At 41.0% G+C, this 17,721-nt stretch overlaps 1 protein-coding gene across 7 annotated transcripts in view; it reads right to left on the bottom strand.

Moving 5' to 3' along the window:
* The window catches only part of LOC126248448 (large proline-rich protein BAG6), a 250,397-nt gene that overhangs the window by 205,248 nt on the left and 27,428 nt on the right, over positions 1 to 17,721 (bottom strand). For all 7 annotated transcript variants that reach the window (XM_049949481.1, XM_049949489.1, XM_049949436.1 and 4 more), the window contains 3 exons: positions 16,770 to 16,846; positions 16,572 to 16,689; positions 8,998 to 9,192 (listed from right to left, as the gene is read on the bottom strand). In XM_049949481.1, the coding sequence (XP_049805438.1) occupies positions 8,998 to 9,192; positions 16,572 to 16,689; positions 16,770 to 16,832 (376 nt within the window). In that variant the 5' untranslated portion in view covers positions 16,833 to 16,846. The remainder of the gene's footprint in view (positions 1 to 8,997; positions 9,193 to 16,571; positions 16,690 to 16,769; positions 16,847 to 17,721) is intronic.

Genomic DNA, 17,721 nt, shown 5'->3' on the forward strand with positions numbered 1-17,721 from the left:
TAAAAATTTGAAAGTTTCGGCAACTTCAAGTAAACAATTACTGAGATTAAGTTCTGGGCCAGGTTGCAGAGTCCTGACTCAGCAAAACTGCATGATGCAAGTTCTCATGACAGAAAACATATCCCTGAATCAGGGCTAAATAATTTACTTTCTGTACGGTCCCCTGAAGTTGGCACTCCACAATGCAAAATGACAGAGCTGTAATACAGGCAAAGTTCGTCCAAATACCGTGACAGTGAGACCATGGATCCCCCTGAGGTCATGATACAATTGATGGTGATGGTGAAGATGGTTACGCTCAGAACAAATACCTGTGGTACCCTAGGTTTCTACATGTATTGGTGCTGATGGTGAACCTATCTGAACCAGTAACAGTCAGAGGGATAGTAAATTCTGGATAAAAATGGGTAATAAACCCCAAAACCCCAATCATGCAATGTAGAGAGGATGTGATGGTGCCAGCTGGTAACATATCTTCTGAAGGTCAAATAACATTGCGATCAGATGTTCGCAATGAGCAAAAGCGTTAAGCACTGCAAATTTCAGACAAATCAGTCGGTGGTGGACCACAGGGCCCAAAACCCACTTTGAAACTGCGATAAATGTTCTCTGGCTTCGAGGCACCAACAATCATCACTTTACCATTCTTTGAAATAATTTACACAACTCCTTTGTTAAAGAGATAGGTTGATAATTAGTCAAAATTTGAGGTTTCTTTTCCTAGGTTCATGAAAGGAATAATAAAACCCACATCCTCCCTAAACACAAATGAAAAAAGTGCGGACATGTTTTGTGCTGTCACTGCTAAGGTATTTCAGGATTTAAGTGTGGATTTTATCAGGTTGAGAAGCCATGTTTCAACATACACTGTCAAAAGTGCTGTGGAACTCCAACTCGCTAAAGGAAACATTGTATGATCTGAAGCTCCGCGCGCAGAAGGGCAAGCAGTTTCGTTCCATCAGGCATTTCCAGGTCAAGAAATTAGGATGGTAGTTACTGCAAGCAAACAGTTCTACAAAGTGCGCTGTGAAACATCCAGCAATGACCGTGGAATGCGGCAGAATTTAGTCCATACCTGAGAAGATGGGGTGTGGGCCCTCACAGATGATACATACTGTACCTAACACTCCTTTCTTCATTAAAAATCATGTCTTCACTCAAAACTCCTTGAATTCTATTAAATGTTCCATAGAAGCATGGCATCTGTGTCATTGAAGCACCCTTTGATGTTCTCTGAAGCTGAAGCTATTCCTTCAGATAACAATGAAAGAGTACCACTGCTTCCACAATGAGTACAACTATCAGTAGTATCTTTTACCACTACTCATGTATCTTTCTCATCATTGGCTTCAGAAGGTACTCTTGAGATGAAAGCTTTCTTATGTAACCAACGTGGTGCTATTCCATTGGTTGGGGTTTGATAATGGTTTTAAAAAAACAGTTTTTCGTCAGTAATTTCATGTGGAATTCTACTCAATTTTCTCTTAAAAGCAACAGTTTTTGGAATGCATTCTCTGTAAGTCGATATTCAAACACATCTGCTTCTGATGTGCTTCCCTGACAACTCAGGTAAACTCTTTCATGTTCACAGGGCCTCGTGATTCAACAGACTCTTATGCGAAACCCGAATGTGCTGCTTCAACCTTGGAAAGGGCAACACAAGATTGTGGAGCTCCCACGCTTGTCACACTGTGACAAAATGGGACATGTTAAAGCTGGCAAAACAAGAGAAATAACTGTTTTAGGAATTTTATAGCAACAACCATATGCTTAAAACATACATAGAGGGCCTGCAGGACAATATTACACACATGAGAAAGCAGGTGAAGATTGGATGGGGGATTCAGTATTACAGGAATAATTTGACAGGGCACTAAAAGACAGCGAAAACAAGGCCCCTGGAGTAGACTACATTCCTTCAGAACAGCTGATACCCTTGGAGACCTAGCCATTACAAAATCATTCCACCTGGTGTACAAGATGAGACAGGATAAATACCCTCAGACTACAAGAAGAATGTAGCAATTCCAAAGAAAACATGTGCCAATTTGCCTGAATATTACTGAACAATCAGTTTAATAAGTTATGTATGCCAAATGTTGACAAATTATTTAAACAAGAATGAAAAATTTGCAGATGCTGACCTTCAGGAATGTCAGTTTGGGATCCAGAAAATGTAGTGACATGTAAAGCAATACTGTCCCTGCCACTTATCCTAGAAGACAGATTCAAGAAAGGCGAACCAGTTTTATACCATTCGTGGATTTAGAGAAAGTTTCTGGCAATGCTGACTAGACTATATTCTGAGATTCTGAAGCTAGCAGGGATTAAGTGCATGGAGTGAAATGTTATTTACAACTTTTATATGAACTAGACTGCAGTTACAATAGTTGAGAAGGAAGTCAGACTATAGTGCATCCCCAATGTTATTCAATCTGTGCAGTGAGCAAACTGCCAAGGACACCCAGGAAGAATTTGGCAAGGGACCTATAGAGTTCAGGGGGGCAAGAGATGGCAAGGGACTGTGATACAAAATATAGACTGGAGATTATACAAGCTTGAATTGTGTGTGTGTGTGTGTGTGTGTGTGTGTGTGTCTATCAACATACCAACTCTTTCGTTTGGTAAGTTACATCATCTTCGTTTTTAGATACATTTTTCCCACGTGGAATGTTTCCCTCATTCCACGTGGGAAAAATATATCTAAAAACAAAGATGATGTGACTTACCAAACAAAAGCACTGGCACTTCGATAGACACACAAACAAAATTCAAGCTTTCGCAACCAATGGTTGCTTTATCACGAAAGAGGGAGGGAGAGGGAAAGACGAAAGGATGTGGGTTTTAAGGAAGAGGGTAAGGAGTCATTCCAATCCCGGGAGCGGAAAGACTTACCTTAGGAGGAAAAAAGGACAGTTATACACTGGCGCGCGCACACACACACACACACACACACACACACACACACACACACACACACACACACACACAAGCAGCCATATGTAAAGGCAAAGAGTTTGGGCAGAGATGTCAGTCGAGGCGGAAGTACAGAGGCAAAGATGTTGTTGGAAGACAGGTGAGGTATGAGCGGCGGCAACTTTAAATTAGCGGAGGTTGAGGCCTGACGGGTAACGAGAAGAGAGAATATACTGAAGGGCAAGTTCCCATCTCCGGAGTTCTGACAGGTTGGTGTTAGTGGGAAGTATCCAGATAACCCGGATGGTGTAACACTGTGCCAAGATGTGCTGGCCGTGCACTAAGGCATGTTTAGCCACAGGGTGATCCTCATTACCAACAAACACTGTCTGCCTGTGTCCATTCATGCAAATGGACAGTTTGTTGCTGGTCATTCCCACATAGAAAGCTTCACAGTGTAGGCAGGTCAGTTGGTAAAACACGTGGGTGCTTTCACACGTGGCTCTGCCTTTGATCGTGTACACCTTCCGGGTTACAGGACTGTAGTAGGTGGTGGTGGGAGGGTGCATGGGACAGGTTTTACACCGGGGCGGTTACAAGGGTAGGAGCCAGAGGGTAGTAAAGGTAGTTTGGGGATTTCATAGGGATGGACGAAGAGGTTATGAAGGTAAGGTGGACGGCGGAAAGACACTCTTGGTGGAGTGGGGAGGATTTCATGAAGGATGGATCTCATTTCAGGGCAGGATTTGAGGAAGTCGTATCCCTGCTGGAGAGCCACATTCACAGTCTGATCCAGTCCCGGAAAGTATCCTGTCACAAGTGGGGCACTTTTGGGGTTCGTCTGTGGGAGGTTCTGGGTTTGAGGGGATGAAGAAGTGGCTCTGGTTATTTGCTTCTGTACCAGGTCGGGAGGGTAGTTGCGGGATGGGAAAGCTGTTTTCAGGTTGTTGGTGTAATGGTTCAGGGATTCCGGACTGGAGCAGATTAGTTTGCCACGAAGACCTAGGCTGTAGGGAAGGGATCGTTTGATATGGAATGGGTGGCAGCTGTCATAATGGAGGTACTGTTGCTTGTTGGTGGGTTTGATGTGGACAGATGTGTGCAGTTGGCCAATGGACAGATGGAGGTCAACGTCAAGGAGAGTGGCATGGGTTGGCAGGCCTGGCTAACCAAGAAGGCTTCCTCTAAGCGACCCATAAGTAGGTTGGCGTACGAGGGGGCCATCCTGGTACCCATGGCTGTTCCCTTTAATTGTTGGTACGTCTGGCCTACGAAAGTGAAGAAGTTGTGGATCAGGATGAAGCTGGCTAAGGTAATGAGGAAAGAGGTTTTAGGTAGGGAGGCAGGTGATCGGCGTGAAAGGAAGTGCTCCATCGCAGCGAGGCCCTGGATGTGCAGAATATTTGTGTATAAGGAAGTGGCATCAATGGTTACAAGGATGGTTTCCGGGGGTAACAGATTGGGTAAGGATTCCAGGTGTTCGAGAAAGTGGTTGGTGTCTTTGATGAAGGATGGGAGACTGCATGTGATGGGTTGAAGGTGTTTATCTACGTAGGCAGAGATACGTCACGCACCCAATCATCCCGGCCGCCCCATTGTAGCTGGTTACCAAGCCCTCACAGAATGTATCTCTGCCTACATAGATCAACACCTTCAGCCCATTACACGCAGTCTCCTCACCTGTCATTCAGCATCATCTTTGCCTCTGTACTTCCGCCTCGACTGACATCTCTGCCCAAACTCTTTGCCTTTACAAATGTCTGCTTGTGTCTGTGTATGTGCAGAAATAAAAAGCATTTCTGAAACAGAGAAACAGCTAATATAAATTAATTTGTTAAGAAGTTGTTCTGAACGTATTTTTATGGTTTGTAGCCGTGTATGGAAGTGAAATGTGGTTGATAACCAATTCAGACAAGAAGAGAATAGAAGCTACTGTGAGTTTGTTCTATAGAAGAATGCTGAAGATTTGACGGATGGATCAAATAACAAATGAGAGGTACTGAATGAAACTGATTGTAGGGTGAGTGGTTCAAATTGGTACAGATTGTGGCAGTTATGCAGAGATTAACAGGATTCACTACCATTGGGAGATGCATCAAACCAGTCTTTGGACTGAAGACCACAACACCACACACACTTCCATGAGAAGGCTATCAATGGGACTCGTGTGGATATCTCCAGCTGACTAACTCACTGCAGTGCAGTCGAAGGGATGTAGTAAGGCTTTGCTGAGCAGTGCTGCTGATTCTTAAACAATGCCTCTGTGGTCCAAACTTGATAAAATTAATTTTTTGTCAAATTTAGTAACACTGTTCCCTCTGCTACTGTAAACTTCAAGAAGTTGGAATGGTTTATGTCACTGCTATCACACAAGTTAGAAAGATATTGACTGCCACGACCAATGTCTCCTTCATTTCAGGCAGCTGAAAACACTGACAATTTTCTCACATTTTTGGCCCACAGTCATTTCATAATGTTTAAATGATATTTTCACCATTTGATTGTACAAAATTCTTTATTTTATACTGCTATCATGATTTCAGACTTACGCTGTTATTAAGTACAGCACAGTTGGGTATAATTAGACCTTGTTAAGTGAATTCATTGTTGAAATCTATTAAACTGGATGACTCAGTGTGTAGAAGAGTACAAAATTACAAAAATGTATGTTAGGTAGCAAATGCTTTCCAACCCGAGAACAATTAAGTCACAAAATGAACATCAATACAGTTGTTGTTGTGCAGTAAACATGGTATGAAAATATATTATCGAAGTTCGTGGTTGACTGGTAGTCAAAGAGGAACAGTGTATGTTGTAAGTATATGTTGCATATTCCTTAGATCAGGGGTCTCCAAACTACGGCCCGCGGGCCGAAACCGGCCCGCGAGGGCCGGCAAACCGGCCCGCGTTAGCTGGCCGGGCTTCCCCGGTATCCGGCCAGCCAAATATTTGAGGTGGTACCTATACTGCCAACAATTGAGTTTCGAGGCCTATTGCAACCAATACACCGCGACATTGGCTCTGCTACTCGCTACAAGACTACATAACTAAACTTATTGTTGCGCCGCTTGAAGTAACAATGCGTTGACATACTCTACCTCTGTTACGTCTTGCAGTAATAGTGTTGCTAACAATGATTTTGAGATTTCGTTAACTTTGCAGGATGCTTTCGTGAAGAATGTGCAGTGACATACTTTTTTGTCGGTGAAATCCGCCAGAATAAAATATGCCAGAATTTCGGTCAGGTACGTCCACCAATAAAAATTATATAATTAAATAAAGATCGTAGTTAGTTTCAGTGCTAGCTATTCCCACAACCTTGGATTTTTGCAATTTCATATTTCCTTTAGCCTTACATTACGGTGATCGTGGAGTGCTAGGGTTCGTTAATCCCACTAGGTAGATCTTGGCCCTTATGACTTCGTGGAGGAGTCAATGTGGCCCGCGGACTAAAAGGTTTGGAGACCCCTGCCTTAGATAATCATGGAATATGCAAGACAGACTTGCAACATACACTGTTTACCTTTGACTACCGGTCAACCACTAACTTTGATAATACATTTTCAGACCACATTTTCTGCACATGTAACGACTGTATTGACGTTTATTCTGTGGCTTAATTGTTCTATGGTTGGAAAACATTTGCTACCTGTCTAACATACATTTGTGTGATACTGTACCATAGACTTACAACCTATGCTATTCACCTTTGTCCACCAGTCAACGTGTAACATCGACAGCATATTTTCATACTATGTTCACTGCACATGTAATGACTGTACAGGCAACTTTAAAATTATCCTTGAGCACCAGATATGTTTATCCCATTTATGTTAGCCATCTTCAGTAGTATTCATTTTTGGGACCTGTTCTTCCAACCATGTGTTCTATACACTATGTAATCAAAAGTATCTGGACACCTCCAAAAACGTATGTTTTTCATATTAGGTGCATTGTGCTGCCACCTACTGCCAGGCATTCTGTATCAGTGACCTCAGTAGCCATTAGACATCGTTAGATAGCAGAATGGGACGCTCCGCGGAACTCGCAGGCTTCAAATGTGATCAGGTGATTGTGTGTCACTTGTGTCATACGTCTGTACGTGAGATTTCCACACTCCTAAACATCCCTAGGTCCAATGTTTCCAATGTGATAGTGAAGTGGAAACATGAAGGGACACTAACAGCACAAAAGTTTATAGGCCAGCCTCGTCTACTGACTGACAGGGACCACCGACAGTTGAAGAGGGTCGTAGTGTGTAATAGGCAGACATCTATCCAGAACATCATACAGAAATTCCAAACTGCATCAGGATCCACTGCAAGTACTATGACATTTAGGCAGGAGGTGACAAAACTTCGATTTTATGGTCAAGCGGTTGCTCATAGGCACACATCACTCCGGTAAATGCGAAACGGCACCTTGCTTGGTGTAAGGAGCGTAAACATAGGACAATCGAACAGTGGAAAAATGTTTTGGGGAGTGTCTAATCATGGTACACAATTTGGCGATCCGATGGCAGGGTGTGGGTATGGCGAATGCCCGGTGAACGTCGTCTGCAAGCATGTGTAGTGTCAACAGTAAAATTCTGAGGTGGTGATGCTATGGTATGGTCACATTTTTCAAGAAGGGGGCTTGCATCCCTTGTTTTGTGTGGTACTATCACATCACAAGCCTACATTGATGTTTTAAACATCATCTTGCTTCCCACAGTTGAAGAGCAATTTGGGAATAGAGATTTAATTTTTCAACAAGATCTAGCGCCTGCTCACAATGCACGGCCTGTGGCAGAGTGGTTACACGACAATAACATCCCTGTAATGGACTGGCCTACACAGAATCCTGACCTGAATCCTACAGAACACCTGAGAGACTTTTTGGAACGTCGACTTCGTGCCAGGCCTCACCGACCGACATTGGTACCTCTCCACAGTGCAGCACTCTGAAGAATGGGCTGCCATTCCGCAAGAAACCTTCCAGCACCAGATGGAACGTATGCCGGCGAGAGTGGAAGCTGTCATGAAGACTAAGGATGGGACAACACCATACTGAATTCCAGCATTAACGATGGAAGGTGCCACGAACTTTTAAGTCATTTTCAGCCAGATATCTGGATAATTTTGATCACGTACTGCATGTGCTAAATGCACATGGTATATGTTTCTTCCAATATTACTTCTCTGCACATATAGAACAACAAACACATGGATGAACAGATTACAGAAATGAATACTACTAAACATGCCTAACATGAGTAGGTGAAACACGTCTGGTACTCAAGAATGAATTTCAGTTGCAAAAGACATCAGTTTTCTTATCTTCATGATGAAACATAATTGAAGTTATTAACAACTGACAAAAAAGGCTGTAAATATGAAGACTGTTTTGATGTTTATTTTGTGGCTCAATTGTTCTACGGTTGGAAAACATATTTGCTATCTGTCTACCATACATTTTGGTGATTTTGTACTTGTCTACATGCTGGGGCACCTAGTTTAATAGATCTTGACGATGACTTCACTTAACAAGGTATAATTAATACCCAATATTATTGTACCTGGTAATGGATTACAGCCAAAAGCATGATAGTAATGTAAAATATTGAATTTTGTACAGTCAAATGGCAGAAATAGAATTCAAACACTAAATCCACTGTTTGTGCATTCAGTAATACGATGACTTCTTCCTGAAAACTGCTTTCACATACTGTTCACTGCTCATTGTGGATCTTCTCATAAAAAATTCAGGATATGTGTTTTGCATTACAGTTTGGGAGTAAATCAAGTGAACTCTTGTGCAACATAACATCTCCTTTACCAAACTTCAATCTCACGAGACAGTGTTTGCACCAATGCAACGATTTTCTTCTGTGCTAGAACTTATATTACCTGTCCAATGGTAGGATGGATGTGATGACACTGACTTGTACAAAAGCCAGATTTGACCCTGCATCACTTCTTGCTCTCTTCCAAGTAAGAATGCATATTTACAACCATGAAAAAAGCCTTATGGTAATCATATGTTAAAGCATATAACTTTTGTAATACAATATACCAACAATGAAACTGTGTAGTTTTATACCTTGAGCATCCATGAGATCTGCTGGAAAAGCCATGGCACCAAGGTACATAGCATTAGCATCAACACGCGGCCGGAAAGCATGATTTGCACGCCGATGCTGTCCGGAAGTTGTTCGATTGCTGGACTGATTTCCATTTTGCCTGGTGACCTGAGGTGGAGGTCTCTGCACTAAATGTATAACTTTTCCATTCACATCTGAAAAATTAAGTTAAATTAAGCAGTAAGTTCTTAGAAAGCCATTCCAGCTTTCACATATCACAGTGTTTATTTCAATAAATACTTCTATTTTCAGAATAAGAGTGAGCAGAAATTAGTAAAGGACTGAAGAAATATAAATGAAAAAGAAAGGAAGAAGTGAAGGCAATTGTTTGATCTTAGTCCACTGGCAGCTGAAACAAAGTAATTCTAGCTCCAACTATGCCCCATCTTAGTGAACAAAGGTCGAGTGCACCAATAAGGCAAACAATATCTGTTACACCTGTAAATAAATATGCTTCAAATGAAACGGTCACACCAACCAGGTAACACCTGGTGTCAAATAACCACTACAGTTTGTGAATTAGCACAATTCAAATAGAATATTTACCAATCACTTATTAAGCATTTCCTGAGAAGTGGTGGAAAATGCCTCTTCCAAGTTTATTCATGCATTATGTTACGTGTTGCTCCTGCGTGTTTTCTAATATTTATCTACCTTCCATGACTTAATCCAAGATATTCATCTCTTGAAATTCCTATCCCACTAACAATACAATGGTGCTAGAAATTTACTGTACACTTACATTTCATTTTCATGTAAGCCACAATTAAGACTTCCCAACCCCTATTGTTCCCTGGTCCTCCTCTGTTTTCGTATTTCTTCTAGTAATTCCCAACATACATTTCTACCTTGATTCCTAATCCACTCTGACAATGGTATTGCATTAAAGGTCTATGTCTCTCCGTAATACATAAAAATTTTGGAATGTACTGCAACTACAAACTTTCAAGTTCGGACACTTTGGAAGTTTATTTCTGAAAACAGTAGGGTACCACAACCACTGCAGACAATTTTAACTATTTGTTTTGCTGCTCATGCAAGCCTCCACTACCATAAATACAGGGACTGAACTAGTTACCTGTTTATAATTATTTTCGATGTGATTATGATATTTTATAATTAGTTTAACCAATGTTCCAATTGTTATTGAAGTCTATACGCAACATGAGGCAAACAAGGTGAATAGCTTTGCTGATATGGAATCACCTTGCCTGACTTTTTGAATTCAGTTTTGCATTGTTCTGATAACAATGAAATTTGCACAGCTGATGCACATATTCTTCAGTGTTTCTGAAGGGACACTAGCACAGGCCTCAATGAAACAAAGGCTTTTGCAAATCAATAGATCCCAGACAAAAAAGTGTTAGGTCTACGTTATTTCCCCACTCTAAAATTTCCTTCATTACTTGCAAATGGCCACTGTGCTATATACTGCTAATGCCAGCTTGTGATGATTTAATGAGTGTTTTGTACATATGTAGAGTTGACAAAGGTCTACATTGTTTTTTCCCTGGAAATCAAAATGTTATTCCAATTTTAAAATTCCTTTTGTTTCATAAACATTCAATTGTATTATCTTTTGGTATTTCTTCCCTGTACATTTAAGAATATCTTCTCTTTCACTATATAAACATTCAATAAAATCCTTGGCTGCTTGTACAGCTTCCTACTGTTCTAACTTACTAGACCTTCTGTCAACTCAACTAATGAAATCTGATGTCTGTCCAACATAGAATTGTTTAGTTTCCTTCATATTAACAACTATTCCAGAGGCAACACACAGAACCATGCTTGATTGCGCCAGTGGTACTGAAGTCACCACAAACTGTAAACTAAATATGCCACTTGGCTACTGCACCACCAGCAAACGGTACTCACACCAACACTCCAAGACTGCTACCTTTCTGTGCATGTCAAGGTATTTGATTGACTGACAGTAGCATCAACTAGAATTTGTCATTACTCAAGAGTACTGTTCACTGCCATGTAACTGTACAAGAACGTCTCTCTCCTTATACCTTACAACATGAAATGCTCCACTATGACAATGCTCTGCTAATACCACACACGTCAGCACTATTTTAGCCTGAGCTCAGATGATATAACAAACCTTGCTGAAACTATAACCATGCAGAGCTTTGTAATGTTGCTTTTCTGTAAGGTACAACCCCTCCAATTTTACTTCCTTATTTTTGTCTTTTTTTCGTTAAGGACACTTACAGCGTCCCCACATCTTCAGGTTACACGATAGTACAAAACAGCCAATGAGAATTGCACATGGAATTTACAATGTTTATCACAAATATGTTGCAAATATGTTATGACTTCTGTGGTTAAATTGGGACTTAATAGCACACCTTAAATTGCTGCAAGTGAAACGAGCAGCAATGAAATTCACAACCTTTGTTGTCACAAATATTTAACTGTTTTCTCGGAATATGGTGAAACTGACGAGAAGGTGGTTATGGCAGGACCTGAGAGCACAGCTTATCAAAGCTACTTACGTTCATTTTTATCAGAAACAATCCACGGTTTTTCCGTAATATATCATGACTTCTGAGATGACTGTTGGAGTAAGACCTAATAGCTCAAGCTTCAAATGCCTTGAGCAGGCAAAAAAAGCCTGATAATTTGCAAAGCATAGGAAACTACAAACAAGTAATGTAATTGACTTCCCATGCCCCCCTCATTTGTTGTGTTCACTTCCAGTCATTCATCACATGAACTGTTACAAACAGCAGCAAGCAATGGAAAAAGCTGCACTTTTACCCTTATCTCCAATAACACCAAGCCGCTTAACATTTTGTTCTACTGTCTGTTTTGAAGCCCTCCAGAGACTTTTGGGGCTCAGCCTACCCATAAATAAGAAGGAAACTTACAATTAGAATTATAATGCAACACTGTTTTGTGGAAAGTGTAACTGTCTAGTATGTCAGCACAGTTTTATTTGATCCATGCACGAGTTGATAGTTAACAGGGTTACACTTGCTACCAGTCTGACAGTTCACTGGAGACTTCTGGAAATAACTTCTTGTTTCCATGTGACAGGCAGTCACATGTGTTGGAGTGTGGCAATGAGCTTGCCTCAGCTATGAAAGTGTGTGTTATTTCACACTCTGTTCTGTCCTGGTTTAACAAAATTTGTTTTAGTAGCATAATTCATGAGTGCAAGTCATTAACTGATAATATTATGGTTTGTGCAGAGGGAAAACTTGGGTCTTTACTTCGTGAGTTAGACAAACTATTTTCAGGCTAGCCTTATGGAACAAATTGTGCTCATATTGTAAGTGATTCACACCACATTTATTTCAATTTCCTTGATGTAAAAAGTATACTTGGCTTCCAGGTTGCTCTGTAACAAACTGTGTTCTTATACATTTATTTTGTATGGTGGGTCTGGTATTTACTTCTTTCAGAGTATGTGTTTCAAAGAAACGTGACAGAAAGGACAAAAAATGACAGAATTCCAGAAGGCACATTTGGAATCTAGAGTTTTCAGCTATTGGGGGATGGATGAATCAAACATTCAATTTCTGAAGGAGCCAAACTTCTAGCCATAAAACAATGTGAATGTGAAACAAAACAGGTTTGTAATCCAGAGCTTTACTGACGTTTTGTTTCTTGGGCAAGCAAGAGTTTGCAATCAAAGAACACTCTGAAGATGGAAGTTCTGATAACAAAGGGAATTAACTTTAATTACTGGAACCTTTACCTAGACACAAACAGTTTATTAGTGAGTACTTGGAGAGCACTTCTGTGTTCAAAAGAAATCAAGCACAATTCAAAACAAATTAATTGTATCAGTTACCAATGTCATCAATGGTCGCATTAAATAAGAGCTAAAGCCATTCGAATTAATTTGAGTACAAGCGGATGAAATCCTGGATGTTTCTTGTAAGTCAGAAACGAATATTATTCCCAGGTTTTGAACACCAAATGGTCCTATTGAAAGATTTCATACTTTCAAAATGTCTGTAGTAACAAAACTGCTCAGGGTTTATCAGAAATTTCATTCTGTGCACTTTCTGTTTGGAGAGTAACCGACAATACAGTGAAAGATCTAGGATGGAATGTAACAATATACTCACCGTATAGCAAGGATGCTGAGTAACAGATAGGCACAACAAAAAGATTGTCTAAAGCCTTCGGCCAGTAAGGCCTTCGTCAAAAATAGACTACAGACTCACACACTCATATCCATCACACCACTCACACACAGGACTGCAGCCGTCTTAGGCAACTGTAGCCACACTGCTAGCAATAGCATAGTGCCTGATGGGAGTGGTGACTGGGTGGGGGTAAAGAGGAGGCTGGGGCAGGGAGGGGGAGGGATTGTAGGGTAGGGGTGGCAGACATTTAAGTGCTGCAGGTTAGACGGTGGGCAGGGGATAGGTGGGTAGTGGAAAAAGCATAGAAGTAAAAATACTGGGTGTGATGATGGAATGAGGGCTGTGTAGTGCTAGAATGGGAACAGGGAAGGAGCTGGATGGGCGAGCACAATGATTAACGAAGGTTGAGGCCAGGAGGGTTATGGGAATGTACGCTGTATTGCAGAGAAAGTTTACAGCGCAATTCAGAAAGTCTTGTGTTGGTGGAAAGGATCGATATGGCACAGGCTGCGAAGCAGTCAATGAAATGAAGGATGTTGTGTTGGGCAGCGTCCTAAGTAGTAGGGTGGTCCAGTTCTTTCTTGGCCACAGTTTGTCAGTGGCTATCCATGCAGACAGACTGCTTTTGTTGGCTGTCATGCCCACATACAATACAGTGCAGTAGTTTCAGCTTAGCTTGTAGATCACATGACTGGTTTCACAGGTGGCATTGCCTTTGATGGGGTAGGTGATGTCTGTGACCGGACTGGAATAGTTTGTTGTTGTTGTTGTTGTTGTTGTTGGTGGTGGTGGTGGTGGTGGGTGGTGGTGGTAGGATGTGCGGGACAGGTCTTGCACCTAGGTCTATTACAGGGGTATGAGCCCTACTCGTAACACCTTACCTCATGGCTCATATCCGTGTAATAGACTTGATGCAATACCTGTCCCACACATCCTCCTACCACTACCTACTCCAGTCCGGTCACAAACATCACCTATCCCATCAAAGGCAGGGCTACCTGTGAAACCAGTCATGTGATCTACAAGCCAAGCTGCAACCACTGTGCTGTATTCTATATGGCATGACAACCAACAAGCTGGCTGTCTGCATAAATGGCCACCAACAAACTGGCAAAGAAACAAGTGGACCATCATCACACCCAGTCTTTTTACTTCTCTCCTTTTCTGCTACCCCCTCCTTCACACCTCTCCCCTGTTCACCATCTAACCAGCAGCTCTTCACTGTCCACCACCCCTACTATCCCTCCCCCTCCCCACCCCACCCTCCTCCTGATCCCCACCCAGTCGCCAGTCCCATCAGGCACTGGTGCTGCTGCTCGCAGTGTGGCTACAGTTGCCCGAGACTGCAGTTGTGTGTGTGTGTGTGTGTGTGTGTGTGTGTGCGTGTGCGTGTGTGTGTGCGTGTGCGTGTGCGTGTGCGTGTGCGTGTGCGTGTGCGTGTGCGCGTGCGTGTGCGCGCGCGTGTGCGCGCGCGTGTGCGCGCGCGTGTGCGCGCGCGCTTATTTTTGACAAAGGCCTCACTGGTCGAAAGCTTACTTGTGACGGTCTTTTTGTTGTGCCTATCTGAGACAGCATCTCCACTATATGGTGAGTGCCAACATTCCTTTCATAATATTATCACAAAATAGTGAGATAAATGTATGGCGGAGCCTCATTAAAGGTAGATAAAATGGAGGTGCCCAAAATTTTCTGGAACAAAAAATGTCTGCAAGCTATATTTTTGCACAATTATGCTCATAAATAATCTAGCATTGTTACATGCTTTTACAAATATCTAAGCAGTTAGGCTTTTCATTAACCATCTTGTAGCATTCCATTTACTTTTTCGCAAGTCCTCAAAGAAAAAACAACTCGCAGAAAATGAAGGACTCAGATCGCCTCAAACATATACCACACAGTGGAATGTCATTTCATGAGCCATTGTGACCCAAATACTGTGAGTTTAAAGAGATTTTCCAAAATACCGGACTAGGTGGTGGTGATTGTGGTGCAGAGGTGTTCAACAGTGCTTCTGGTTTGCTTAGCATTCTTAATCCTTTCACTGCTACAAGACATGCTATCTGCTTTCTATGCGGAGGCATCTTTTGTTATGGCTGCAATGCTCACCAAAGGTTTGTGTCTGCATTGTGAGACAGCATCTGGCCAATATGAAATACTTATTTTTCTTAAACTATTAGGTGAAAAAAAATTGCTATTTGGACATTTCACACTTGATATCTTTACTTGGTGACAAATTGAATTTCTTTTCATTATCCGTCATCCTTACTCATCACATCAGTTTAAGTAAAACACTGCATGAATTTTAGAGATTGCAGAGGTAAATATGCACAGCGTAAACTTTGCATATGGTTGATTTTAGACCATACACTGCAAAGAATGAAATTTACACAAGACATCTAAATTTTATTTAAAATTGAGTGCAGAATGATCTCACTTTCTCAAGTTACTGTGCTTTAAATACAAAGGACGGTCACAAGCGACACGTCTATTCGTGTCCTTGCACATCGCGATTCATGTGGTCGCAACAATACTCATATCTCAAACAATTCAAGATATCAAAACAAGGTTTCTTTCAAATATAGCATGCAAGGAGGCACATATGTTATATGATAAATAGTCCAATTTTTTTTATTCACCAACACATGGAAGTAACTCATCTGCATTCAGAAGCCCATAGCACTGCAGGAACACCAAACCGGCACACTTATGTATGCCCACATCACCTGAGGAGACAATGTAGCAGGACATGTGTATAGACACCCACAGCAGAGTAAGGATTAATAAAACTCAGTTCTTTTTCCTGCTTTGCCTTTATAAAGAATGGTATGTTACATTAGAATGTGCAAAACTGAAATCTAGAAAATCAACAGTTTCTTAAAGGATGCAAGGTCAGAAAAAACTGACTTCATGTATTAAGGGGGGGATATAATGGATTTTGGCCCAATGAAATTTTTATAACTTTCTGTGTTACCCCCCTGCCACAGAACTATACAGCTCTGAATTATTAATTCCACGGAGTCAATTTCTATTTTCAGTTTGCAAAATAGTCTAAGAGACAATACACCTCACAAATATCAGTGGAGTACATTGTTCAACAATTTACCAGAAACTGCCCCATCATATGGAAACCTAGACTGATTCACATCTAGCACTACTATCAGACATGGTTCCAAAATACGACTGATACAACAGTCTACATGCATGATGTGGCATGTGAAATGTCCTGTTAAACAATGTGGTCTATCAGAGATTAAGCAGCTTCACATGTGCATAAAGTAGCCTATAATTAAACTTCTTGACCTATTACTTTACTGTCACAAACCTCGTCCTTCAACAAATGGTATTAAAATTATATTCAATGACATGGGACATTTACCGGTCTCTGCTAGAACGACACCCCAACAATTTATAACATGTATACATACCATATTCACTTAATAATTTTTCATCCTGAAGAACTCTACCACAATAAATAAGGCGCTGTGACTCAACTGGGAAGCTTATAGACTCTGCTATTCGCTCTTTCAATTGTTTCACTGTCGTCTAGAAAATAATGAGAATAATTAATACATGCAATTGCAATCAAGTTAAATTAATAGCAGATTTAATGCAAGTTAACTTACATCATCTGGCACAGAAAAGCTATGATTCTGCGAGTCCAGGGTTTTCACTGTTAGTTCAATCATTTTTTCAAAGCGGTCTGCAAAGAGAAAAAAATATTTCAGTTACAAATTGATAATTTTTTTTTGAAGTTCATGTAATGAAATTAAATTACACATACATGCCTGCTGCCAAACTGACAATTTCTGCACATAGCATCCATCTGCTACAACTAAATGTATTCTACTTAGCAATTGTTTGCATTTAATAAGCACGTAATAGTTAATGACCAGCACATTCAACTTTCTTCTTTTACACAAGATGATAAAACACAACAATTACATTTAAGTAAAAATGACATGCTTTTGATGCTAACACAAAAGCAGGATAAACAGAAGATTCCAACCCAATAGCATACATCCGTATGAGGGGGATGTGATGAGAGGTGGGACTGAAGGACAGCACAACAAATGTAGCTAGCCCACCTCCAAAAGCCTCTGCTACTGCATCCCCAGCCACAGAAGCAAAGTTTACTCTGACTAAAGAGCATGCATATTTGAGGAGAGGTGCCACGAGCACAAAGCCACACTTAAACCGGCAAACTCATGATGTTAACAATTTCAGAGGACACCTAAAAAACTAACCACGGTATGGTGTGGAAAAAAAAAAAAAAAAAAAAAAAAAAAAAAAAAAAAAATAAGTATTCTGAAATGCCTTTCTGGGACAGTGCACTTAAAGAAGCAGAAGAAATCTTCACTTCAAAAACATTTTAGCTAAAACTTTGGCTTTCATCTTAGCAAAGCACAGGATCCTGAGCTACACACACTGAGGGCACAGTACATAGTGGGAAGTGTACTTACAAGGGAACCTCCCCATCGCACCCCCCTCAGATTTATTTATAAGTTGGCACAGTGGATAGGCCTTGAAAAACTGACACAGATAAATCGAGAAAACAGGAAGAAGTTGTGTGGGACT

This window comes from Schistocerca nitens, chromosome 1, assembly GCF_023898315.1.
Source record: "Schistocerca nitens isolate TAMUIC-IGC-003100 chromosome 1, iqSchNite1.1, whole genome shotgun sequence".
Taxonomy (NCBI): domain Eukaryota; kingdom Metazoa; phylum Arthropoda; class Insecta; order Orthoptera; family Acrididae; genus Schistocerca; species Schistocerca nitens.